The sequence below is a fragment of the Rhipicephalus microplus genome, chromosome 1, assembly GCF_043290135.1.
Source record: "Rhipicephalus microplus isolate Deutch F79 chromosome 1, USDA_Rmic, whole genome shotgun sequence".
NCBI classification, from domain to species: domain Eukaryota; kingdom Metazoa; phylum Arthropoda; class Arachnida; order Ixodida; family Ixodidae; genus Rhipicephalus; species Rhipicephalus microplus.
The window spans coordinates 274,458,026-274,485,902 of NC_134700.1; the positions used below are offsets into that span (position 1 = coordinate 274,458,026).

Sequence of the window (27,877 nt, forward strand, 5' to 3'; positions counted from 1 at the left end):
CATCAGGTGCAACGCTGTGAAGGCTAGGCAAGTAGTCCGTAAAGAAAACACGAGGTGTTGCTCTGTGCGGTTTCGTAGCCGAGTGGTCTGACGCGTCGCTCCGGAGAGTTCACCGTAGTTTTGAAGTGCATGGGTTCGAATCCACGTGGTGCCATTTTTTTTTCAGTAACTTCAACTTACTTGCACGCGGTAGTGAACTGCACGTATCTATTCATTTGTAGCATACCGTGTTCCCTTGCGAGGGCCGGAACCTGCTGAGCTGGCACCGAGGTTTGACCAGCATGGCGATTTTGTCGCGATTACACCGCATTGTCGGTTTACCTCGTTGATGTGAGCGAGTACTGCGTGTAAGATGACGTTAATTCATTGATTAGGTAGCACAGCAGCTCCAACGAAGCTGGGTTAATGAGGCTGGGTTAACGGTCGCGCGGAGAGCGAAAACCTGATACGAAAGCGACAAACATAAATTACCAACTCGCATATTTGGATTGTTTATCCGACAACACAGGCGTTTGTTTTTTAACCTGATGACAAATATGTATGCTTAGAAGTTTCCCGAGAAGCATTTATTGATTCTCGTACACCCCAAGGACGCACTACTTTTTGGTCGCGGCAGTACACAGCGCAAACAAGAGCGCTAGCTTTGACAGCGTTGCACATGATGTATGAAAGGGAGTATAGCCGGCACATAAATGACCCCGATTACCTCGAATAATTCCAAGTTTCTTCCAAGCGATTTTTTTGTATAATCTTATTTCGAAAACACGCTGAATTCGAAGGTTTCTCGCGGCCCCAGTTACTTCAAATCAACGAGGTCTTACTGTATACCACCAAGATGCACAACTTTGATTTTGTAGACAAACAACAACTAGTGGCCTCCAGTGACTTCATTATAGGCATTTTGTTCTGGACACAGCATGCTATTAGCAGCTTTTGTTACTTTTTTTTTTTACAAACGCACCTTGCTCCATCGTCGTAGTAGTCGTCCTGGTATGAGGAGCCATTGTTCGGGGGACCATCCCAACGGCCTCGCTTGGCAGGCGGTCCTCCTCCCATTCCTCCAGGTCCTCCCATAGCACCGGGTCCACCCATTCCAGCTGGACCACCCATTCCACCTGGTCCACCCATTCCACCCGGTCCACCCATTCCACCTGGACCTCCAACTCCCATGCCACCACGAGGAGGCAGCATGCCTCGACCACCTCCCATTGGAGGTGGGGCATCACCTCTCATTGCAGGCCCTCCACGCATTGGTGGCCCACCAGCTGCAGGAGGTCCTCCAGAAAAGCCACCTGAAATAACGAGGAAAGAACAGAGAAGTAACATTTGACCTCTGGCACCGACAAAGCATCGGTATGTAAACCACACATTAACACATTTACTAAATAAACTAAGCTTCAAGATACAGTATAACCTCATTACAACAGACCTCTATTGCCAAGAGGATTTTGGTCTGTTGTAAAAGAAGTACAGATAAACCTGCTTACAGCGAGCCTCCATATAACAATGTTTTTATATTCCCCGCAGTTACTCCACAGAAGCACATGTAAAAGCGACCTCTATGTAACAAAGTAACAGTGGGAGACAACCTTTATATCACAAACTTTCCCCACAGACAATCTAGAAATTTCGCGCCACATTTTAGTATTATGGTACGAGCATGGATGTGCTGTGCCACTGACGAAGCGCGAAGACAGGCCGCATCCGTGTGAGACAGACTGGCCTACACTCCTTGAGCCAGCGTTGCTGCCGTTCTCGCGTCGCGGTCCCATGCGTGAGTGCCCCCCCCCCCCCCCTCCCGACTCCAAAACACATTTAGTTAGTGTCACATATGTGAGGCCGTGCTGCATATGGAGAGCGCTTTACCGAATAGTTTTCCGCGGTATCTGTGTCGTTCACCCTTCGTTTTCATGGTTGTGCCCACGTGCATAGTTTTACTGCGCGCACATGGTTATTGCACTGATGAGCGTTTATCTCCCACAGTACTTTGCTTGGGTTCACGAAGGGGGGGAGATTAGATCAATGCCTCTTCTATTTTATGGTTAGATGCTTGTGCAGGCAAGCTTATCCTTCCATGGGGAGAATAGAATTGGGGTGGGGAGAATTGCCTGCCTTCAACTTTGAGGGGAAGATCACTTCCCTTACTGGACAGGCACCCTTTGTGAAAAGAGTGCGCTTTTCAAACACAGCGGAGTAGCAACTGGGGCACTAGTTAGTTCGCACTCATATCTATAACCTGTGATTAGGTTTCATTCATTGTTTTTGTTTAAACAGCGTGTTAAGGGTCGAGCAGTAAACAGTTCGCTTTTATCCTATGCATGTTGTTTTGGTGCGTCATTTGTGTGTGAGCCGCACGCTGCACGTTTTGATCTGCTTGCCATTCTCAGCGTTACGTTCCAAGTTGCCATCGCATTCATTGCTTCGCCCCTGCGACGAAACTGACCTTATTTCGGAGAACCGTATCCTCCCCACCGAGAGAATGTCAGATTAGGCGCTGATGGAAACTTCGAGACCGCAGTGACGGTCATGAATCTTCGGAGGCGCCACGCCGCGAGTTCGCCGGCTGGTAGCTTTCGCGATTAAGCCAATCAGCGATAGCTAAAATTGTAATGTAATAAAAAGTAAGGCTGGCAGCCAACTCTTTTGGATGCAATATCGCGGAACTCTTGCAAAACGCTGGTGTGAGCAAATACGGCCATTCCAGGGAGAAGTGCTCTTTTCACACAGTTCGCGTTGAAACCGCACTGATACTGACCAAGAGAGCAAGTGTGCCAGCGATTCCTACCGCCCTTAAAATCCAAGTTCATTATTGCTACTGGAGCATGATCGGGGGCATGTTATCAACTTGGACTTGTTACAGAACATGACAGCGAGGCCAAAAACTCGCCGAAAGTGTCCATATACAGTCTAACACCTCTATTAGAGACACTGATATAAAATACAAATAGGTACAAGAGACCAGCGTACCCACAATAAATATGGGTTGATAAGAAAATGCATACAAGATACCCTGCTTATAAGAGACATCTCTTATAAAAGACAAGAATTGCTGCCCGGAGCATGCCTCTTATAAAGGGATTAGACTGTAATTGCTATCGCAATTATAATGCTTTTAGAGTAAAATAAGGGTTTTGGAATAGCCCTGCCTTCAGTCCCCCTTTTGTTTAACTTGCGCGTTTATTTTACGAATTTTATGTACCGAACCTGCATAAGGAAATCCTTTTTAAAACAATTTTTTTTTTAAATTTATCGATTTCGTTATATCAAGGTTTAACTGTATATAAAATCCAGGTACTGTTACAGAAGACTCATGTGAATGGGTCTGTTATAAAAGATATTTGCAAGTCAAATGCTTTTATTCTTAATGGGGTATGCAAAATAGCTTTTTTGATAATCACATCTTCATTTTCTGTAGCCCTTTTGCTATTTGATTCCAAAATATCTTCATTGAAACCTATGCTTGTGGGAATAGTGAATTTTGTGTTTGAACTGAATAGCGTTTTGGTTAGAATTTCACATTTGAGTATGCACTCGTACCTCGATATAGCGTACTTACTCGCATATTCATCGCACTTTTTTGGTGGAAATTCGATGCAAAGTTGAGAGGTGCGAGAATCGCGTGGGGAAAACTTTCCACGAAAACGTACAGAGCGAAGAAGAAAACGAAGTGGCCGCAAATCGGGATTTTCACACCAGCAACTAACAGCAAGCTTTGAGATGTACTAATTAAAACTTGCCTCAACAATAAAAGCACAGGTTCAACACAAAGCAAGATTTATTTGAGACACAAGTAGAAGCAAATAGTCGAGAATCAGAATGGCATAAGCAAAGCTTGTGGGCGTTGCGGTAGCGTTTGTCGCTATACAGGAGCCTTGAAAAAGTAAGCATAGGACGCCAGTATTGGGCTGATGGCTATTTACCAGAATCGTCCGCAATTTCCGTCTGAAGAAATAAAGTAAATTCCAGTTTTAGGCATACGGCAGGCCCAATGTGTATTGGGCCTGCTGGCGGCCCTATTGCTGTTGTTTAGTGCATTATCTATCACTTTCGACTTGAAAGCAGTATCGCCGCATAACATGACAAGATCACCGACACGACATACAAAGCACGCCGCAACGCGCACTTGCCACTCTGACTTGGCTTGAATTGGATTGAATCTCCGTGCAATAATAGTACGCTTAATGCTTAAGGGGGGGAAGTGGCATTGAAAAAACTTTGTTGACCTACAGCAATGAAATTTGGCATGCATACTCATAAGTGTCTATAATGGGGGAAATATGCAGTTTCATCACGATAGCTTCAGTATTTCTGAAGTTACATAATGCTACACGATCCAATTACAAGGTCTACTCGTGGAAAGCCTAGCGCTGCAACAAAACATGACAGGAAGCTGCGAATGGTGTTGATCTTTACTCAAAAGAAAGCTACAGGGTACGGCACTCTCAGAATTTTTTAATAAGTTCTCTTTTTTTTAGAGATCATCATGGCTGCCGACACACATTGTCAGAAACAGTGGCACGGACAAATCATCGTCTAGAAAAATAACAGGGCCATAAAACAGAAATTGAAGATTGCTGTACCCACAAGCAGTGTTCAGGGATTCAGGAAAAAAAAAAACAGAATCAAAATCGGTCCAGTCATTCCCGTGCTACTCTTTCCACGAGCAATGCACAATGTCCAAAACACACTTGTGAGAAAAAGCCTGTCTAAGTTTTCGACAGGCTTTTCTCAATGAACTTTTTTTGTTTCTCATTGGATATTGATGAAAATTGGCACAGACACTGAGAATGATCTCACAGTGCTACCATAAAAATTTTGAATGAATACAGCAAATACTTTACGAGAAACAAATTATTTCTTCATTGAACCATGTGGAGGGGCTGAGCATAATGTAAAAAAAACAGTATTGAGAAAGCTGCGTTTAAAGTTTCAACTTTTCTTTACGTCTCTAAGACACCTAAAAATTGTGATCTCAGGTTTGTCTTGTGATATTTGAATTCTTTTCATGATTTACAAAGAACAAGTATGGATTTCAAACCAAGTTCTTTGTATGAAGGAGTGGTGTGATAGGCATGACAGAAAAGATTGTAACCATATACTGAAATTATTACACATACTTTTTTGTGCTGAAGTTGTAAATAGCGTAATTAGGTACGGATTACAAATATTCACTGAACTTTTCTTTATTTGGAGAGAGGTTTATTGCATCAGAAAAATGGATCACACCATGACGGCCTATGCCTTCTTTCTAAATAACAAAGTTATGGGCAGAAGACTGGTGGCTTGGGAATTTCTAGCAGTATAATTAATGACACGAAACGGGCATATAAAAATTCGTGCCCCTGATTCATACATGCTCTTTCGCCGCTCTAGCTGTGAAACGCATCATCATACAGCCGGTCGCGGAAACTAATCTACAGCAATTCATTAACCTCGGAACATTCATAGACGTTCATGGCGATATCAAGCACGGCTCCAAGCACGTCTGAATCACATCACAAAAGCTTATTGACAGCACTCCATACGACCGTGGGGTGCGCGGCCGCGTGGACAGTGCAGCTGGCGAGTAATGCACTTGCCGGCGGCGTTCGATGACGATGCGGGAAATGTGTAACTACGAAGACAAAAAATCGGCATGCACTGCACTTGGCATCGCATTTTCGAATGACGACGCGCGAAACTGCTTGCCGCTGTTCCGAGCGATCCTTGGCAGTGAAAGGGGGGGGGGGGGGGGTGACGAGCTTGACTGTGTTGTCCGCTGCCGATGCGTAAAATGCCCGTACGTGATTCAGAGGAGCTAGCGAGTGATGTGGTACATTCCTTGCGAAGAAGCATGTCGCCAAGAGTGCGCTTGCGCGTCGTTCCTGCCCGCAGTCTCGCTGTCAGCGGAGTTAGGCCTGAGGCCGACTCCGATGACGCGCCACGCTCGTAGACCACCGCGCGCCCGCTCGTAGTAATCTGATCGTGCATCCGGTGCGGCCACTCATAGTAATCGGATCATGCCGCCGCTTCCAGCTTTGTTGCTTGCGAAGAAGCACGTCGCCACGAATGCGCTAGCGCGCCGTTCCTTTCCGCAGTCTCACTGTCGGCGGAATCAGGGCTAGAGACGACTCCGATGACGCGCGGCGCTCGTAGACCGCCTGCCCGCTCATAGTAACCTGATCGCGCATCCGCTTACTGCTCGTAACTAAAGCGTAATTATATCTTAAGTGATCATCAAGCCGTGAACACATCACGAAGTAGCGATTTTCGAGAGCCATGTCCTCACGACGCACAAGCAGCAGACGACGATCTCCCGGAGCGAGCGTCGGGCCAATGGCGAGGCGAGCTGAGGCAACATGGCGGCCACGGCCAATCAAGGGCCGCAAAACGACCTTCAAACATTCGCTTTTTGCTTACTTGTTAAAGGGAGGAGCCAGCTGAGGCGGGAAAGTTAAACACGGAGAAATGCTTTTTCCGATGAGCCCAAGAAGCCGGCTCCCGGCCCAAGCATCGCGAAGCTATAATTTTTTTTTAAAAACGCCGTTTTCTCGCCATTTACAAAAAAATTTTTCCTACCTGGTGGGTGAAACGAATTTTCCGAAGCACTTCTGTGCGGTTTTCAGTGTAGATATTTTGGAACCAGATAAAAAAATGGTTCCAGAAATTGAAAACTTGAGTTTCAAAAAATCGAATTTTTTTGCCATTTTTCGCGATCCCAAAGCCGCTTCCCCCCTTAAGAGAGTGCGCCAGATGGCGCGCACTATCATCATCAGTGGCTGGAACGAGCAGACATTATTGTGGCAGTTTTGGGGGGTACAATAATTACTCGAGGAAAAACAAAATTGTATTTTTGTTGGGCGATGTAGGGGGTGCGAGAATTATGCGACTGCGAGGATTACACGAGTAAATACGATAACTGACCCAGATAGAGTAAAATATCGGTTAAAACGAAGTAAATGAAAGATAGTTTTGCAATAAATATAGTGTTAGGAATAAACTTTCATAGTGAATTTTCAAATATACAAAACTTAATTTCATGTAGCATACAACTCTGTCATAATGAGGTCCAAGTGCATCTCAATTATTATGAAGAAAAAAGACCTGTGCAAATGCCACTCTTTCTGGTTCAAATAAAGTGGAAACAAATCTCAATAGTAGGATTTAACTTTTGGTAGAATGCAAGAGATAACCTCCATCACATTTTAAAATTTACTAAACTAGCATATACAGGGTGTTTCAAGAAATGTGTCCAGTATTCTTAAAATATCTGGAAAAGGCACCATTTGCTCATTGTCTTCACAGCTGCCTTTTCTATGGTGGCAGGCATCTTGAGAGGGTTGAAGATATTTGGAATGGTAATTATGAAAGGTAAAATATTTTAATTATTGGAGCTAGACAGTCAAGTCGAATGGGAGAACTGAATTCTTTCATGTGGATAACAGACTGCCACATTGAGATTTCGGAAAAGCGGCCTCTAGTAATAACTGTGCCGAGGCGCATAAATATTTGAAGGGGCAGACTGGTCTTAGACATTTTTTTGGTTATTTCTTCAGTGATCTTGATGGAACTGTACAGGATTACACAGTTTTTTCTGATGATTTCAAATATTATTAGTTTTCCTGAGACAACTTCAGACAATCTTCTTCCAGAGACAACTTAAGTTCACCCCCAATTTTTAAGGTCGCCATAGAAAAAAGTGCTTCATTAACAATGATATTTAAGATATGCCAACATAGACTAATGACTATATATTTAAAGGAATGCACAATTTGGTTTTTAGGCCATTCTTGGTTATTTTACAGCAAAATAAACTATCCATTTTCAAAATCAGTTGGAATTGTGTTACAATTTTGATGAGTAATCAAGGGGGCAAACGGGTCTTGGCGACGAAAAAACACCAAAAACTACTTTTCAGTTTGGTGATTTTCGTTATCTTCATATCATACCGCACCTGCCAACAAAACATGAAGTCGAAATTATGCGTCGTTGAGCCAAAAAATGTCGTGTTTAGTCATCCCAGCACTTGCTTTCGCTTACGAAATAGACGAAAACGGCCCCCTTTTGCGTTGCTCGGATCGCGCAAACCACTCATAGGATTGCGGCCATCCTAGTCTCGTTTGAAACAGCTTCTGTTGAGCTCGCTTTTCCGCCAGGAACGAACCTTCAATGCTGCAGCCAGTCTGCACTACCAGGCAAAAACAAGCGACAAAACCGTGCGGTAGCATTGCTCCATAGCACTCACGTGAGTGAACAGCGGCATGTGATTGGAGCGCGGCCGCAACACGCGCGTTGTCACCGCCATTTGTGAAGTTTTGCGATCGAAATAGAGATGCCAAACCGTGCTCGAAAGTTCCGCACACTTCACAAATTCAACAAGCAACGGAAAAAATGTGTTGTGCAGCCCAACGAGTCATCGCAGCCAGCGCAGGCTACATCGGCAGAGCAGAGCGGGACAGGAGACCGGCAGTCGCCGCGATGCAGCAGCCCGACACAAAGGCAGCCTTCGATCGCAACAACTGGTACCAGTGGCGACACGCTCTCAGAGTGCCATAAATCATCGCAACTGTCGACGTAGATATCTGCAGATCTCGGTGAAATAGCGCAACTGATTACGCTGCGAAACGGCGTTGCAACACAAGCGATCGTGACGGCGACCATGGTGCCGCCGGAATCAGCTGACTGCGGTAATACTTCAAGGCCCCAGGAAACAACGCCGCCGCTTGTGATTAAGACAGTGGAGAATGCTGCGGCAGCAGATCTCGCACTGGAGAAAGCGTGGCGGCGACTGCTACCGCTGCCGCAGTACTTCAAGTATGCGCGATCGAGCTGCAAAAATAGACGCGACATTTTTGACATCGGCTGACCGAGAACTCATCAAGCGTCGCGCCCAGCAAAAAAGCAGCGGAGCTTTCCTCAGTCTCGGCAACCGATCGCAAAATGAGTGGTCTCGCGAGTCAGCGCGGCCCCGAAAGTTCGTCAGCCCCGACGTATACAGTCGAGCCCACATACAATGGCCCCACTTCAAACCAAATTTCGCTTAAAATGAACAATATCCGCGTGACCGTGAAAATATACATTGGTTCAATGGCACAAAATCACACTTACAAGGAACGTTTTTGAGCGCCGCTGATGGTTACAGCGAAAAGAGTCAGTGGTCCGCCGACTTCCCAGGAAACCGATTTCGACCATTGATCAGGCATCAGTGAAGTGCCCACGCATTCTTATTGTTAAACGCTGACCCTGCCTCCACGCCACTCTAGTTGCCGCTCTTGTTAAGTACCCCTCAGTCCTTTGTCTCCCCCTCCCGCTACTCTGAGCATTTCGCATCACCAGACGAGGCCCGTGTTTTGACACTGCCGCCATCTACCTTGTTTTCGATCGCTGGTACTGTCGACGTGGCCGGCCTGGAGTGACCAGACCATTTGCCAACATCGTCGGCCACCGACTGTATCCGATAACCTGCATCTAGTGCACGCACGTACGCTACCCCACCGACTGATAATTTGCGATTCGTTTCGTGTTTAGGACTTGTTGTCGCTCACTTCGCACTCAACTCAGCACGCCTTCCGCGTGCGTGCGGAAGCGCGAAAACGGCTGCTAATTTGCGCAGAATGAATCGCGAAATATCGAAGTTCGTGAGGCCACGCAAACCCGCCGGCGCTATAAAACGATTTTTGACCATGGCCGCCGCTTCTTCGAACACCGCCGCGTGCACCGATTCAGGCGGCCATGCACTCTTTGCAAGTTTTTCTACGTGCGAGTTTCGCGGACCTTTTAAGCAAGCTACCCAACCTGCCTTCTTCCCATGTGTTTTGGCTTTCAAGGTCGCCCTCCCGCAGCATCCTCCTCTCTCTTTATGTCCACTCCTTGCCCTTCTCTCACAAGTCTGCTCACCTCTCTTGATCACAACCCCTTCGCCAGTCTCCTCCGCTCCGCGACGCCTGCCACGCTGGCTCGAATTAAATTCGTTTTCTTACTGAAAACGTGGCCAGAGCTGTTCCACGCGTTTTGGTATGTGTGTCGCGTGTGCGCGTTTTGCTCGCTCTTGGTGTGCGTGTGTGGTCATGATGGCCGTCAGGAGGACTGGTACGCTTTTCCCTGCCACTCAACAAAACGTCGAAAGAGTGACCACTTGGCTTAAGCGTAATCCGCGTGTTAGGTGCCGCGTTGCGGAGTGCTTGCTCATAGCTGTTAATCTCCTGGCAGCCAACTTGCCGCTTCGGGCGTCCCGGTATGCAGCTGTGGAGATGGTGAATATTTCGTGGGCGGCTGTGACGGCTACATGCGCGCGAAACTGTTTTCGCGAGGCCAACTTCGTCGACGTCGGGCCCGACGCCGAGCCTGCAGCTTCCGAACAGGACAACTGCGGCGGCGATTTGTGGCAGCACGTCGTCGACTCCGACCTGGCGCAGCGGGTGGGACATCTGTTGCGATGGTTTAATTACAGCCGATGGTACATGGCGAGAGCGATTTCGAGGAATTGGATTGAAAGAACGACGAAACTTTGGAGTCAGTGCCTCATGCAGCTTATACCACGGGCCTCGGCGAACGAGCGCCCTGCCGTTTTAAATGAACTCGAGACCGCCCTTATCGCTTCTGCTATTCGAAACACGTGCATCACAGACTTTTGGGGGCATAAAAAGTTTGTGTTTTCACGCGCAACTTTTTTTAAAAGCAGTGTTTCATTTACTACGAATTTCGGGATACAGCGAACGGACGCCGCATCACGCTCAGGTTCGTTATAAGCGGGCTCGACTGTGCCATGGTTGACCTCAACATGGTGAACAGTTTACTAAACGAACATTCTGCTTGTCGAGTGTGCCGTGGTCAGTTGACCATCGAACGCGCGTGAGTACGGCGTAGCCGTTAAATTAAGCTGAAGCTTGACTGCAGCAACTGTGGAAAAATTGGCTCGAAATGGATGTCGCGACGGGTTGGTGGCAGCAGTAACTGCAACCCCAAGCAGCCGCAAAGAAGCACAAGCAGAAGCCTGCTTCAGACTACTCCGCAAAGGCTTTCCGAGTGTGAATACAAGTGCTGTGACTCATGCATGAAATTTTCGTTTTCACAATTTTTTCAGGTTTTTGCGTTTTTCCGAAATACAGATTTTTGCATGTTTTGAATTTTGCGATGAGCACTGTGTCGCTAATACTGATTCAATTTTCTTGATCTTTTTTTCTGTTTGAATGCTAGGGTATCAAAGTGCACAAGAAAACCTTGATAAAATGTTTAAGGTCAATGTAAAATTTTGAAATTTTTCAGAAATCCCCAGTGAAAATTCAGAGCTAAGAGACTGCGACATAAAAACTTCATAACTTTGGGTAAAATTTAGATACTAACATGAAATTTCATATTTACAATATTTGAATATTCAGCAATATAAGGTTCAATAATAGCTCTTGATGCATTACTTTTTATGCAAATCACATCCCAAATTCATAAAATAAGAATAGCTGTATATGTCCCCCTTAAGGGAGGACAAGGGTCTTAAAATAGCACGAAATTGTAAAAAGCACTGACTTTCAAACATTGCAATTTGAGGTATTCATAGCCAGAAGTACGCTTTGGAAAAATTTTATGGCAAAATACCATTTCTTTTTGCTAAAAGCTTAATATATGAAATTCCAAATGTTTCTCAAACTGAGAAGATAATTTTCTTTGCATTGTCATTTCTGTGAAGTGAATGTGCTTTACGGAAGTTGAGCAAGTTCCTTCGAAGATAACTAAACTTGGTACCATTCTTTTCTGCAGCACTTGAACTACAGGCTAAAGCTCCTCTTTCTATCAACCTTGATAGAATTGTAATTAAATGACAAATACCAGCTCATTACTGGAAGCTCATTTTTACCTTCCATGTTTAAAAATTATTTCTGATTAAAGAAATAACAGTTTCGACATCTAGTTTGCTTTAGCCTGTAGAATGAACCTTTCAGAAGAAACGCGTAGTTTTGAAAACTAACTTTTTTTATTGTAAGTTACCATAAAGACCCATAAAAATTAGTAATTATGCAGAAATTTATCGTTGCTTTTTTTTCTTAATGAGATATTCAAAATCTGTTTGTAGATTTGAAATCTCCATTCAATGGTACACATGCATCATAATACTTGCATTCTACACACACAAAGGTTTCCATTGCAAAAAAAAAAAAAAAAAAGGTTGTACCTGCCCTTGCTGCAGAGATATTGAGGCCTCAAAATTGAAGTCGTAAATTTACTTTTTGAGAAAAATAGAAAAGACTAAAAACGCACTTCTTCAAAGAGCAACAATCATGGTACGCATGTTTTGCAATTCTCATAAAGGTGTTCTTAAGGGGGGACACGGGTCTTAAAAGGCCGAAAATTGCGAAAAAACCGACTTTTTGAAGTTGACATTTTTCGAATCTGCAACTATTTTGCACTTATCTGAGCGAGCTATCGTGGTAATGTTGGTCTCGTTTGGAAGGGTTTTCTTCATCTTTAATTTCCCGCCACCAGTGACTCGCCTTGCTCATTGTTTTTTTAGCAAAAACACGTCACCGAGAAGCACCACCGCGCGATTCTATTGGCTGCTTGGGGCACGTGACAAAACCTAGGCACCCGATTAGCCAAGTGGCGTTTCCGGCGTCTGCTTTTTCATCGTGACGCGCACGGACATGTGCCATTTTGTCACGGTGCTGTCGACAGCCTGCCACAGTAAAGAAGTTCCTCACCGCACTAATTTTTGAAGCAGATGTGGCGATCGTTCCTTCGCTGTGAACTTCACAAAGAGCCCCACTATCCCTCAGGATAGAGAGGATAGCAAACTCGCTGCGTTCAACGGCGGTCACAGAGTCACCGATGTAGGCCTAACTCATGTACGAGCCTGTCGGTTGTCAACAACGTCTGAAAGCAGCCATGGTTTGGAGCTTCAACAGTTACAGGACGGCAAGTAAAAAAGCAGAAGTGAAGCTACGAGAGATAGCAGTCTTTGACACGATGGAACGGAAGCGCAGTCTTATCGCTAAACGTGCCAATGCCGCGGGTTCCCCCGTCGGATGTGAACTGCGTGACGGGTCATCAGAGTGGAGTTAGCCGCACTTCGGCAAACAGAAAATCAATCTGTTTACAATGAAGGTGCTCGCCGCCCGTGCAATGAAGGCTACTGACAACAGGTAGAGTGCTCGTAACGATGTGTACGCAACGATGAACATATTGCACCGCGGCCTTCACTCGAAAATGTGGCAATCTTACGTGAAAAGGAAACTAACACCTCGCTGCTCTTGGAGCCTTGAAATTGATGAGAGTGCAAGAGGTCATTCTGCAACGTCAACAACTCAATCTGGACAAGCCGGAAAACCGCATTATACGACGAATCGCGGATAACGCGCGCATGTTCGTCGCACACGGTGACTTGCATCAGCTCGCAAGTGTGCCTCTGCCGAAAACATGCAGCAGGCATTGAAAAACCACCATTTAGGTGACGCAAAACAGAAAGACTATATGCCTGGTGCCTACTGAGAAAGCTGGATGTGCAAATCATTGTAAATAAACAAATTTTCCATGCTACTGTCTGCCCAAAATGGACTTGTGTTTTTGCATGATTTCTCAGGATTCAAATTTCGCTGCAGTTGCAAACTTGTCTAAAAAATATCTCTGCCTCCAGAGCAGCTAGGACTGTCACTTTAGTTGTGACATGTAGCTGTATTTTTAGTTTACACAATGGTAGGTGTGAATTTATGATTAAAATCTTCAAAAAATTTAATTTTTGCCAGAAATTGGAGCATAAAATGGGCGTGTCTGCAACACTGAAGTGCAGGGTGCAACAAACCGTGCTAAAATTATCAAATAAAAACTCCTACCGTTGCGTAGCTTATGTTCATTAGTATACAGGCATGTGCCAATAGTAACTCTGCAATACAAATTTCCTGTCTCATTATACTGGCAAACAACAGGTAATTAATTTTAGGATGTCTCAAAAACTAATTGGTTTAGAGGAACAGTAATTGCATTTTTGAAATCAGCATCAAAACTCAATCGCACCGTGAATTTTCTTTATAAACGCATGGAAATATCCGACATTTCGTCTCAAGTACAGTGTCCCCCCCTAAATTCGTAGCAGAGCTTCTAACACAGGCGGTGGCAAATTATAAAGAAGCCTCAAAGTCGGTCCCCATTTTTTCGCACGTTCTGCATGTTAACAGCACCAAGAATCTGGACAGTTAAAATGACAGAAAAAAATTACCACTTCCTGGTGTGAGAAAATTTGCAGAGATAAAATACTTGCAGAAACCAAATACAGTCGAACTCCGCTACGACGAACGCCACTTCAACGAAATTTCCGCTAACACGAAAAGTTCATGGTTTTATAAATAATGTCTTCGCAACGAACACTTTCTTCTGCTATCCCGCTTTAACAAAATTTCACGATGCAATACCAGGCTCAGATATTTATTGCCATACAGTAAACACTAACATTTTGATGCATTTCCAGAACTTGAAAATATGTCGACGAAGTCTAAAACCCGCGTTGGCACCACCAGAAACCACCGCTCTTCAGCAAGCATGGGTGCCGCCATTGCTCGATAGCAATAGCAATGAGACTGCCCTGCTTTTGCCACTGGCTTACTTTTGAGCCCCAGACGATTCAAAGCAGAAGCTCAGTCGCTTTGTCCATGGTTTTCTTTCACGCAAGTGTGTAAAATGCCTTTTTCGATGCTAATGCGTACCATCTCATTCGCGCTTGGCCATTGTGGTAACTAATCAGAGCAGCTGTTAGTCCGCATTATCAACAAAATCAGCTAGCCGCGAGTGGTGGATGTAAGAATGACATAGAATAAAGCAAAAGTCACCGCTTCACGATACCCTGCCTCCATCTCAGCGTTGTCGAGTACACTTTGACGGCAGACAGCTGCTGGTGTTAACATGTTAATGCAGCTGTTTGGTTCGTTCACAAAAGCGGTTATAGGCCTTGTTTCAGTGTGGTTTTCACCATGGCCTCGCTATGCATGGGTGAGAATCCCGTCGTGACGCTGCTGGGAAAAATAGGAAGTAGTGGACACTTTTTGAATTTGGAGAGTAATCGTTGCTTTGTTTCGCTAACTCAGAGCAGCTATATTTTTACTATTTCACTACAACGAAATCTTCGCCTTAACGAAATGTTTTCTATGCCCCATCAGTTTCGTTGCAGCGAGGTTCGACTGTATGTCAATTTTAAAAAATTAATTTTTTTTGTCACTTTTTGGTTCGAAAGACGAGTCTGCCCCCTTAAAAAAGATTGGATACATGCCACAAACAGATTGAAAACTATACAGGGCGTGGCAGCGGCAAAGGGGGGGGGGGGGGGGGGAGCGAGCTGAGGTGGGTACAACGACCCTCGACGCGCAAGCGCTCGCTCGCGTAGCCAACATGAAATCGTCGACTACCGTTCGGATGAAAGGACGCGAAAGTGCGCCCTTTATCTACAAGCGATCTTCCTCTGTCGACAAGCTTTGACGTGAACGATGATTCACCGTGTGCGCTCGCTTCAAGTTGCTCAACGCCGTCAACCGAGCGCCAGAAAAGCCTGCGGAAGCGCGCCTCTTACCAGGGAGCGTTCCCCGCGCGTCGACGAGGTTCGACGGGAAGTTTGATTCACCGTGTGCCAGTGGTTCGAAAATTTAATTTACACGTTGTCAAACAAATATCGCACCATTCAGGCGCACTTGAAGACTCGCTACATATCAGCGGGAGCGGTGGAGGCGCAAGCATCGAGCGTTCGCGGCTCTCTTTATGCGGTCCTCACCATGAGCCCCCCTGGTCCTACGAGCTGGTGTAGACAGAGTTGCAGAGGCACAAGGACATGCATCCCCAGCCCACAAGTAAAAGCTTTCCAACAGAGTTGCCAAAGCGCTGTTTCCAGTGTATGAACGCCTTGCAGACGCACAGCTGCTTGAGCGGTGTAAAGGAGGAAAGACAAAATGCAACCGAGAGCTTGCATTCTGTGCTTTGGTCTCTACTATCCAAGGACCAACATGCCTCCCTTTTTCCTGTAGAGACAGCGGTAAACGAGGCAGTAATGAAATAATTCAGGATGCGTGCGTATGTACTCTGAAACGTGTGTTACATTGGGTACGCAGCCTGGTTTCATGGCTCTCCAGAGAGCTCAAGAAAAGACTGCCTGCATGTCAAAAAAGCACGTAGAAGTGAAGAAACCAAGGGACAGAGGTCCAAGAAGATGCCTCTTCACAGTGATGCCAAAGACTATAGCCCTGGGGCATTTTAATAAAGGTGCCACATTTGCAAAACTTTAGAAGCCATTTTCTGTGATGTTTTTTTTTTTGCCAACCATCTTGCTCGTGGAAAGCATTGTGAGACTATGGCCGCACCGATTTTCATTCTTTGTTTTATTGTAACTCGTAGACTTTGCCATAACTGAAGGCAGTCTGCAAATATTAGTATAAGCTTCCATTTTTTTTGAAAGTTCACAATTACGAAAAGGCAGGACATGATGAAGCGCATGCATATGCAAATAATGTTCACTAGAATATTTTTAGGGCTTAAAAAAAAAAAAACCTGGCACTGCCTTTGGCTACAAGCAATATCTACACATACATTAAAAGTTCCAGCACTTCAGCAAGTTTCCTTGCTGTGCCAGACTCTCCACGAGCGACTAATTCAAGAATTTTTTATAAAATGAGAACAAGTAAAGATATCTTTATGAAAATTTCCATTCATCTCTTTAATGTGATTTTTAGTCTGTATACCAAATTTCATGAACCTGGGCCAAGAAACAAAAAAGTTAAATGATCCCCACATCCCCCCTTAAAATTTTCATGGAAGCATTGTGAGGCCATTCTTAGTGTGTGCCAATTTTTATCAATATCCAACCAGAAACAAGAAGGCTGGTTCCCAAAGAGCACGTCCCCCATTAAACAACATGAATACGACCTCATGAAAAGACGCATCACCTCGAATGCTCTTGCTGAACACGTGGATTCGACAGGCCACCAAAATTGACTGGTCATGTGTACGTGTTCCGTTGAAAAAAAAAAAAAAAATCACCAGGTCTGCACGGAAGGCGCAGCACAGTCACAGCGAAAACTAGAAGAGTGACCTTTCAGAGCCTTTTCCAACTCTCACTGGGTAACTGCTGCAAGCACACTTGCTTGATGCCTACTACAGCACTAGTAAAATTTTTAGAGTAGGCGGCATTCGCCATTTCTTGTCATTCTTCCTAGAAGCGTGGTATCCGCTAAACTATTGCGAGGAATTTTGTGCCAATTGTTCATGCAGTGGCTGACAACTATGAGGAATTATGCCTGAACTGGGTATGTGCCACAGTTAATAAGAGAACAAGAACAAGCTTCTGTAATGGGTTGGAGCATTGGACGGCCCACTAGTTACGCCATTCGCATTGTGCGACGACTTCTTGTTCTTTCGCTGTTTCAAAACGCTTTATAGGCCGTATTAACGCGATTTCCGGACATCAAACCAGCCTAAGGCAAGTTTGCCAACAAGTCCCAAGCACCGGCGTGGCTCAATGGCTTTTCAGAAGTTCCCAGACTTTTCCAGGTTAGTAGACAACCTGCTTCCCCACTTGTGCATTGCCGATAGTGTTCTGGCAAGTTTTAGTCCTTTTAATGTCAAACCCTTTCTTATGTGGCCAGAAAGCAGGACTCAATTTGGATAATTCTAGAGCTTAAACTGCAGGAGTCTAACATACATAACCTCAAGCGTATATAATCTTGGTGAAAGGGCAACACAGAGCAACTGACTACGCAATACTAGCTCACAAACACCACGAACACCAACCACATGCTACGCCGCACACGTGCACTCACCTCCACGGGCAGCATTGAAATCGCCCCTTCCACGAGGAGCAAAATCTCCGCGGCCTCTCGGTGTGAAATCCCCGCGGCCCCTCGGTGTGAAGTCGCCGCGGCCTCGCGGTGTGAAATCTCCACGGCCCCTCGGTGTAAAGTCTCCACGGCCCCTCGGTGTAAAGTCTCCACGGCCCCTCGGTGTAAAGTCTCCACGGCCTCTTGGTGCAAAGTCTCCCCGCCCACGTGTGGGAGGTCCCCCTCGTCCTCGTGGTGTAAAACCTCGACCTCTGGGAACAAACTCTTCACTGCCTCCTCCCCTTGAAGAGAAGTCACCACCGGCGCCACCACGACCTCGCGAGAAGTCTCCTCGGCCCCGCGGCGTAAAGTCTCCTCGTCCACGGCCCTGGAATTCTCCGCCGCCTCGAGGTGCGCCTCTGAATGCCCTGCAATGAACAAATGCAGACATCCCAAAATTGCTTACCTAAAACAATAGGCAGATACACACCACATGAAGCACTGTTCAATGCAAAGCAATCAACGAGTAGTCCTCTACCCTGCATTTTTTTGGCTTTGAACCAAGCATCATCAGGTGAATCAACATGTTTTTCTAAGTGCAGTGCGCTAGTTGTGTGCACATCATTGCCTTTGCATGCATGTGGACTATACTGGCGGTTTAAGGGAGAACGAAAAAATTGGGAAAACTGACTAACATTAAAATTCTACTTGGAAAAATGACTGTTCCGATAAACAGCTTTATGTATTATTTTTTTAAAAAGCTGGCTGTATTTTTTATAGATTGCCATAGTGTGGTGGCCACACGCATGAGCGAGCCATGACTCCACGTTCTAACACCCCTCTCCTTTCATCCCCTTATCCCCCTTCTATAAAAGCACAGGTGCATTACCCCAGCAGGGAGCATTCTTCACTGCCAGTGCTGTTCACAATGGTTCTGTAAACTGCAGAGGCAGCTACCGTATTTACTCGATTCTACCGCGCCCTCGATTGTAACGCGCACCCGATTTCCATCGCGGAAAAAAAAAAAAACGTAAGACATCAATTGCAACGCGCACCCGTTTTTCTCGCTGGCCCGCACGATCACACCACTCGAAAAAACGACTCCTTTCGGGAGCGTCTTCCATTTAAATATGAGGTACGGGCGAAGCTTGTGCCCATCTGACGTGTAACAGAGCATTGCCGTCACTGTAGTTTTACCGTGGACCGATGTGAGCACGCGAACTTGCTTTGCCCCCTTCTCGACCGTTGTGGTGCCAGGCATGCCGAAGTAAAGAGGAGTCTGATCGGCATTCCCGATTAGCCCAAGCAGGTAGCCGTTGTTGCGCCGCAAGTTTAAGACGAACCTCTGAAAACTGTGAAGCTTTTCATCGTACTCCTCCGCAAAACTTTTCGCATGTGCATGTTCCCCTTCGGAGGGAAAAGCCTTTCCTCTTCATAAAGTTAGTTAGCCAGCACTTGCTCGCTTTAAACTGGCTCCGCATTAGACCTTTTTCTAAGACTAATTGCATAGCCCGCACTTGGAGCAGTTCTGTCGTCACGGGCCGCTGTGCCGCTCGCTGCTCAAGCACATACTCGCCGAGCAGCTCTTTAATTTGCGGAAACCGACCCTGCTGTGGTCCACTGAAGCCTTTGCGTGAAGCTTTGCTTTTGTTTCCGCCAGTTCCGCACACATGTTTCGGGAACTCCGAACGACCGCGATGCGGCCCGATTTCCGTCCGTTTCTACACACGCGATGACTTTTCTTTTAAAAGCGGCATCGTGGTGCACTCGAGTTTTTGGAGTCGGTTCTTCCACGCCGTCGATGCTAATGCACTACTAAAAGATGAACTCCTCAGCACACGTATGAAGTGCCGCACATGGGAAACACATAGGCAGAAATGGCAGACGCGCCATGCCGACGCGGCACGTAGGGGGCGGCCATTTTGGATTTGCCGATGGCAATTGATTGACCGTAATTTTTTTGTTCATACTCGATTCTAACGCGCATGCGATTTATGAACTCTCTTAACCAGAAAAAAGGTGCGCGTTAGATTCGAGTAATTACGGTAAGTGGATGAGGCACAAGTGACAGCTGGCATTGTTGGCATGCCTGTTTTTGGTGCATTGCAATGTCACCTCCTCTCCTCTACTTCCTAGCATGGCTACCAGACGTGGCAGTTTGTGAAAAATGCAGTTTCTGCAAGAAATGAAGGTTGTGACAATCAATTTGAGCACCCAGTCCTTGAAATTGGCTGAGAATCATGGCCACAAATTCTTTTTCAGTATTCTAAATGGTAACATAGTCTGACAAAATACTAGCATTCACGTTAGAGCACAGACGTCGACATTGCCAAAAAAATAAGTGCATTGTACTGTGCAGTGATTTAAATATTGCACAGAACTTTTGATCACTTTTGTTAGCATATTTATCCAAGGTAAGGCAATGCTAAGGTATAGCTAGTCGAATGATAAGGATACACAATTGTAATGTTAACTAGACTGCTCTAAATGCAAGGCAATCTAAATGCAAAGCAAACAATGAAACCACAATTGACCTTTACTCACCATGGTGTTTTATCAGAGAAGTACATATAACCAGCATTACAGCCTCAAATAATGTTGCGCAGACATTAGGCCGGCCCACTATTTTTTCAACACAGTTTTATCGGCCAAGTCTACCTTTTTTATTTTTTTTTACCATGTCAGGGTAATCGTGCTTTTATGTTCCCAAGTCACTCTTGTCACATGCTCGATAGCTGAAATATTCAGCAAAAGTCTCGAAGAGCAGACGGTCAGCAGATAGGTGACTAAGCCGTGCCATATTTGATTGGTGTTGCACGCACACGCTTTTAGCACTTGCATAAGTTGTCAGTCAAGTAAATATCTTTTTCACAATGTGCAGCTTACCGTATACAAATAGATGCAGTCACAGTGGACCCTGCCTTCATTACAAAAAGTCTTTCAGTGTGTCAGTTATCACATGTGCATTTTAACAGGCACGGTACTAACCATACTTTCTGTGCAGCAAGCTGGCAGCACTAGCTTAAACGCTCCAACATCGAGCAGTCATCAGCTGCAAGTGTTTAGTGGCCGTAATGGTGTATTCTGACCACCATGCCACAGCACTTGTTACTCATCACGCACCCACCCACATAGAAAAGGAAATCGCATGCTCCACGAAGAATGCACCGGCCAAACCCACATGATCGACAGGAAATAAAAAAACGCAATGTTCCCAATTGTGGCAAGCCACGTGAGCGTTTCAAGGCAATCTGTAAAATTTAAAAACAATTTTTGAAACCCTCGAGCCTGTAATTTGGCCTAATTAGCAGAAACATGCGAATGAATGCACAGACTTAATTTCACAGAGATCCAAAAACCTAAAAAAAAATTGCCGGAGTTGGCCTTGTGTGGCTCTGAAGTAGAACACCCGACTGCCATGCAGAAAGCTTGGGTTTGATTTCTGCTGGTATCCCGATTTTTAGTCTTTCTTTGTTGGGCTAACACTGCCAGTGTCTGTAACGCCCTCACATTGACTAAAAATTTTAGCAAGCGCTCCTATTTCAGTAGATTTCAAATATGGGCTAATAAGGAGCAAGTGCCCTCTTGCCATTTGTACAGATTTGCCAACTGTTCTCATTCACCGCACGAGGGGAAGTGACAATGAATCTATGCATATATTATTACACAGAGCACTCTACAGCTTTTCCGCTGCTGTCTTGAATTTCAGCATGTGACTTGGAAACTCCAAGACGATTGTGCATAGGCGTATCAGCCGGAGGGGGGGGGGGGGCAAAAGCGCCTCCCCCCCCCCCCCGAAAAAAGTCCGGAGGCTGAGCCCCCCACTTTCGACAGAGGTCACTTGGCTGCACGCTGGAGAAACCAACAAGAGAAACCAACTGTTATGATGGAAGTGATGATTTTCCTTGTAGGGTCATAGCGGTGCGGGTCGCGTATGCGACGCTTTCGTGTCTTGTGCTGTAGTATTGCAGAGCAGGAAAACACTGAACAGGGTCCTATAATATTACATCCCTTGTTCATGCTTTATTCTGCTGCGACTTGATGCAGTTATGGATGGAAACAAGCAAAGCAAACGTTTCATGGACTGGCGAGTGTGGCAAATCGTTTTTCCGTACTAATGCCAAAAATGATGCTGCTTTTGCCTGATAAACCTGATCAGCTTTGCTCATGATAAATGCAGCCATAGTGGCAGCTTGCAAAGTGGCCACAAATAAAGCAGTGGACTCAAGCTCAGTGGAAAGCTCAGCTTTTAAGATTGCCCCACAACTTGACCCACCGCACCAGGGAGAAGGTGAAAGATCGTGAATTTCAGCACTACGGAGGCTTGGTTAAGAATTTGGCTAGTTGGTTTTCACTGAACTTGAATTGTATTTTACAGCTCAAAATACATCTCAGGCAGCAAAGAAGCACACACGTGCAGCGCTGCTTATTTCTCTCTATTCCTCTTTCTTTCTGCAAGTATGAGCTCACAGTATACGTGCACAAACTACAAAACACTGTTATGCTGCAAGTAACACGAAATTAAAACGCACCTTTAGAGCGGTAATTAAATATTTACTGTACACTGATAAAGGAAGGTTTGTCGAATGCATGCTTTGGTGTTCGGCAGCTATAGACCCGTTCAACTTTGATGTATCTTCGTTGATGCTTGGTACATCTCCATCCAGACAACTAACATTCAAAATAAATTCATTAAACAAACTATTGTGGTATATGTATGTTGGCCACCAAAGCATAATCAAAGAAAAAGGTGCGATAGAAAGATGAACGTCGCATATTGGACACCGAAATCGGGCTAAAGGCGCCATTCCTCGGCCTGTTAAAGTGTAAAACATTGTGGTGCCTAAGAGTGCGAGCTCGTCAATACAGTTCTCTCTTTATATATGCATGTATGTATATGTATATATATATATATATATATATATATATATATATGTACACACACACTTGCGAAAGAGTTGGTACGCCACTGGCATGGTGACAATGAAGGATCTTTGAAAGTCAACTTGTCATGCGCTTCCGCCTTGCACTGTAAGTTTGCAACCGTATCCTTCACGATTCACCTATTAGCTTTCGCAAGAACATGACAGCACGTTGAATGCAATGAACACGATATCAACAAATTGTAATGTCATGTGAATTAAGAAGTAAGCCAACTCTTTTGGACCTGATATCACAGAACTACAAAACGCTTAATACGGCCGCTCCAGGGAGAAGTGCTCTTTGCAGAACAGTCTCTGCACGTTGGAAGCGTACTGATGCTTGTGAGATAGCACGCGCACCAGCGATTGCGCCCTTAAAATCAAAGTTAACTATTCCTACTCAAGTGACCCCTCCCCCCTTTCGCCACATTTTTTTCATGCTCGTTCCAAGACTTGAGGTTTCCTTTCTGTTTGAGCATTTGACGGCAGTTCTAACACATGGGGAGGGGAGAGAGAATGTCATCACCTGCACCTTCCAGGTGATAGAGATGAGCCGACTCACTTGATTCTGCTTCAGCAGCGCTAGCACACTTACACCCACTCTTAACTTACAATGAGTGAAATTATGAATTCGGACTTTTTACGGAACATGGCTGCGGTGACAAGAAACCACCGAGAGTGTCCACATAATTGCTATCGTAATAATAACGCAGTTCTTAATCGCTAAATAAGTGTTTCAGGTTAGCTCTGCCTTCAGTTCACCTTTTAATTCGAGCGTTTATTTTTCGAATTTAGTACTGAACCCGCATATAACGAATTTTGCCGGCAGTTTGTGAATTTCAGCATATCTAAACTTAACTGTACCGTAAAAACAGACATTGGTCGACCCCCCCCAAACTATAAATGCCTGAAAAAGAAATAAAAAAAGTACCACAGCATACCCTTATCTTGGCAAAATGAGCTGCATTGTGGGGACATTTTTCTTTATTTGGACACTAATCTTATGTAGTTAAACTCCAGAAGGTCACTACGTGCTATCACTAAGACTCTCCCGGACTTGAGTGCAACGACGCCTGTTGTTCACTGTAACGCCCCAGAGTGCATTGTCCATTCAATGCATTACTGATGCAGCATTAGTAAAAAGACTGAAGTACGCCGGCTCAGCGCAAAGCCCTTTCACTTCAAAAATCGCCGCGCTCACGATCGCGATCCCTTGAAATGCACCCTAGTGAGCCCAGAGTCGCGCGCTATCTTGAAAGCTTTCACGCGGATGCACTCTGCTGTTATGGGTAGCAACTTGCACACAGCTCCCAGGTGAATTTGGCGACAAGCGTTTCCAGTTCGGGATGCACTGCAGTCCGTCCATGATAATGACAACTTTTTTTTTTTGTTATTGCAGCAGGATGTAATGCGCTGCTTTTGGCTACTCCAGTATGTGACGCTTTTTCCGATACTCCCAAATTCCTGTTCAGTTGCCAGGTTGCCGTGCGCTTCGCCGTACTTAACTTTTTCTTAAAGCTTATCAGAAACTGCTGTCTACTATTCCTCATTTCTGAAGGAAATAGAAAAGGGAAAACCACAGAGGCAAAATGGTATTGCCAGAACACTGAAGGCCTTGTCCAACGGCATCGCTGCCTATGCTCAAGATGGCGATGGAGGCTTTAGACTTCAGCTGCCCATTGTTACAAGACCTCCACATATTTTTCTGCCAATGACCGGTAATAAGACGTGGGTAGACTGAATTTTTTCTTGAAAAAAATTCGACCTATGTTCTGTTTCTTACATTAATTACATATGTCTGTTCACCTTTCCTGAATCGATCTGAACTGTCATCACATGTACTGCATACTCGCATACCATCACCTATGGAAGCAGGCTTCGGTCTTTTGAAGCAGCTCAGGGAGCAGGAATAACTCACTTTTGAAGAAGCTTTGGAGCAATGCAAGTTAATTTTGGAGCAAATTTGTAGAGCCACACGTCACTACCTTTTTTCCCTCTGATAAAGCCGAAAGTTCACAGTGGTGCTTCCTAAAATTCCAAGAAAAACTTTCTACACACACAGAAAGTTGTGAACTAAGTTAGAAATGCCACCAGACCCGTGGCATGTTGCGAGCTTTGCTGCCGCGCCTTGAGGTGCCGCTACCATCGAAACGACAGCGCACTGCCAGAAAACCAATTTCCACCTAAGCCTTTTTTTTTTTTTTCGACGATTTCACTTATAAGACACGAGAATGGTACGCATAAAAAACTGCTTAATTAAATTTTAGGCATTCATAAGCATGAATTGTGCGGACACATTGAAGATTGGAAAGTGACCCAGTTTAGCCGGCAGCTCGAACCCGAAAAGAAGCAGCCGTGCCGCACTGCTTGTGAATCGCTACTTTTTGTGTCATGTGAAACGGCCTTCAAGGCCGTTTCACATGACACAAAGGGACGCGGATACGTTCTCTTAATTGTAGATGCTTCCAAAATGAATTAGGCGACCGTCTTTGGCGTGTTCCTGATTAGCCTGGTGAAGAGTTCCTGCTTGACTTCGCATGAGCAAGCGGACCTTCTTATCGTTGGGTCAGTGTGGCGGAAAAGCTTAATCACATCTTCCGTGAATAGCACCATGTGTTCATTTGGCATCTGCAGACGGGTTTCAAAGAGCTGCAGTTTTCTCCTTGCAGACCACACTTCCAAAATGGCGAAGAACCAGGCGGGAAGGATGTCCCACGTTGAGACGCTTCGCTCTTGATTTTCGAACCAGGTCCAAGCAGCATCTCCTAAAGCGAAATTGACATGCTGAAGCTTGTCATTCACGCAGCCGAACCTGTCAAGCCAGCTTTCCCGGTCTTCGAGCGGTGAACTAGAAAGTTGGTGGCTCTGTAGGTTGCCGGCGCAGGAGGGGTGCAGGTGGCCCACGCGCTGTAATTATCGCTGAGTTCAATGTCATGGTCTTCGGAGTCTTGCCGGGTAAAAACCCGAACTCCGGTGGCAGACCTTTATTGCCTGTGGCTAACTCGCTGCTTGTGGCTGGTGTCGGTGCCTTCTTTGCGACGTGGGCGTCTGGCACATGATAAAGCAGCTCCTCCACCAGATGTCACGGGGTTGTGACGTGGACGAAGGGAGCAAACTTGTTGCTAAGATGAAACTGTTTATTTCGGCCGAACTTGTGGCCAGGAAATTGAAGGTCAGATATTACAGCAATACACAGGCACTGATAGCGGTGAACAGAGCATCTGCAATCGTACATGTGTCGTCGAATATTCTAGCATTATCGCTTGCGACCACGTAGCTTCCAGAATAATCTGTAATGTTTGCCAAGCGGGTGTGATCTTAACGAAATGATCTACTACAGTCCCGAAGCTTCCCGAACACTGCAGGCGCAGTTTGCACTGAGAATTACGTACAGTGTAACATGGCGATAACAAAACTTGAAAGAAACACGGCAATGTGATACTAATACGACTCCGTGAGTGTAACGGATACTCAGAAGCGTGTGAGGGGCTTTGTAACCCTTCAACATTACATAAACAACAAAAAAAAAATCTCACCCTGGCGGTCCACCACGGCCTCTTATAGGCCCGCCACGACCTCTTGTGAAGTCTCCGCGGCTCATCCCTCTTGAGTAACCACCTCTACCACGCATTCCTCCGCCATCCATCTTTTAGGGCTGCGCAAGCGAAAACGCAAATGTAACACGCACGCACACACGGCACGCGAGAGCGATCACAAACGTACATATAATAACGCAATTAAGTGCACAGGCTCCAGAATACGATTAGAAAGTCCTCCTGTGCCAGCCTCCCGATAAAACCAAGAGCCTTTCAAATAAGAGTCCTCACGTTGCACAGCCGTCGCACGTGCAGTCACTCTGTACCGAAGACCCGCGTGGCTATAGCCTGCACGATTACCACGACTAATACTTTCCGCCGAACAGAATACACTTCACAGTGCCATTCGATGACAATAGACAACTTTTGAGATGACGTACACGCCAGTCGTTAAACCCGTGAGAAGTGGCACGCAGTCGACCACCGTGCAAGAAATGCAAATTAGCCGCGCCGCCTAGGTGACTACGCATCGCTTTTTTTTTTTTTTTTTCACTCGGCAGCGAGGTCCCCACTAGGCCTACACTTGAGTCTTGACAGATAGTTAAACCAGTAATTTATTAACAAGCTAGCTCATCTCAAGTCGCTTTCTCAGACGCACCCATACGATATCGAGGTTGCGGGAGCGACAATGTTCTCAACTTGGAACAAGAGCACACTGAACAAGTGCGCCGCTTTCGGGCGTCGGCGGAGCTAGGCCTAGATGATTCGACAAAGAATTGAACACGCGATATTATCACGGCGGCAGCGTTACGAAGAGCACAACGAACACAAAGACATTTCGCGTCGCCTTACATGGCTAGCACCAAGTATAACGGGCGAGTTCAATACGAATAACAAGGTGAACTCACATTTTTCTTCGGCTTACCACACACAACCCGATGAAAGAAACGCAATGAATGACGGGAAGATAATGAACGCCGGCGCCGATTTGCCGGTTGCGATCAAAGCGCCACTAGTGCTGAACAAGTCATTGACCTCAAAGTGAAAAAAATGTTGTCACGGCTATTTAAATTTATAAAACTGCTAAATATTACCTTTTAATACTACAATAATAATAATAGTTCAAATTATTATAAAATATTTTAATTATTAAAAAGCACGCGGCACATTACGCCATTACCTTGTGTTGTGCTTCGCTGTTAATGGCGCTGCGAACAAGGTATGTGACGTCATTTTTGTCGTCTGCTATGGACTGCTTGGTGAGTTCTTACAATGCTAGTAGCGCTAGCGTCACCCTAGCCGCCCTAGCAATGCCTCCTAAAAATAATTAAAAAAGCTTGTTGGTTTTTATCGTCCCTGCCATGTCGGCCATGTTCTGTAAAAAGTCTAAATTGATAACATGCGCCCAAGCATTGTAACTTCCACGAGCGGGTAAAAGCGCGCGAGCGCTGCTGAAGCAGAGGTCAAATGAGTCGGCCCATCTCTATCACCTGAAAGACACACAGACTTGAAGACAACCACATGAACTTTCGCAGCGGCCCTCTTTTCATCGCAAACCGCCAACACGAAGGAAGTACGCACATACGCCGTGGATGAGGCATGCCCACCTGTGAGGGCATAGACAGGGAGGGGAACTCCGGGCGGCCAAGCCGCCCCTCCCCCC

The 27,877-nt window shown here is 45.6% G+C and overlaps 1 protein-coding gene across 3 annotated transcripts in view; it reads right to left on the reverse strand.

Annotated features, from left to right (window-relative positions):
* The window catches only part of LOC119165053 (uncharacterized), an 89,033-nt gene extending 61,795 nt beyond the window's left edge, over nucleotides 1-27,238 (reverse strand). For all 3 annotated transcript variants that reach the window (XR_012895305.1, XM_075894959.1, XM_037417249.2), the window contains exons 1-4: nucleotides 27,123-27,238; nucleotides 26,215-26,333; nucleotides 17,760-18,184; nucleotides 962-1,292 (exon numbers count right to left, since the gene is read on the reverse strand). Coding sequence is in view for 2 of the 3 variants with exons in the window: in XM_075894959.1 (XP_075751074.1) it covers nucleotides 962-1,292; nucleotides 17,760-18,184; nucleotides 26,215-26,324 (866 nt within the window). In the remaining variant the exon portion in view is untranslated. The remainder of the gene's footprint in view (nucleotides 1-961; nucleotides 1,293-17,759; nucleotides 18,185-26,214; nucleotides 26,334-27,122) is intronic.
* Nucleotides 27,239-27,877: the final 639 nt, after the last annotated feature.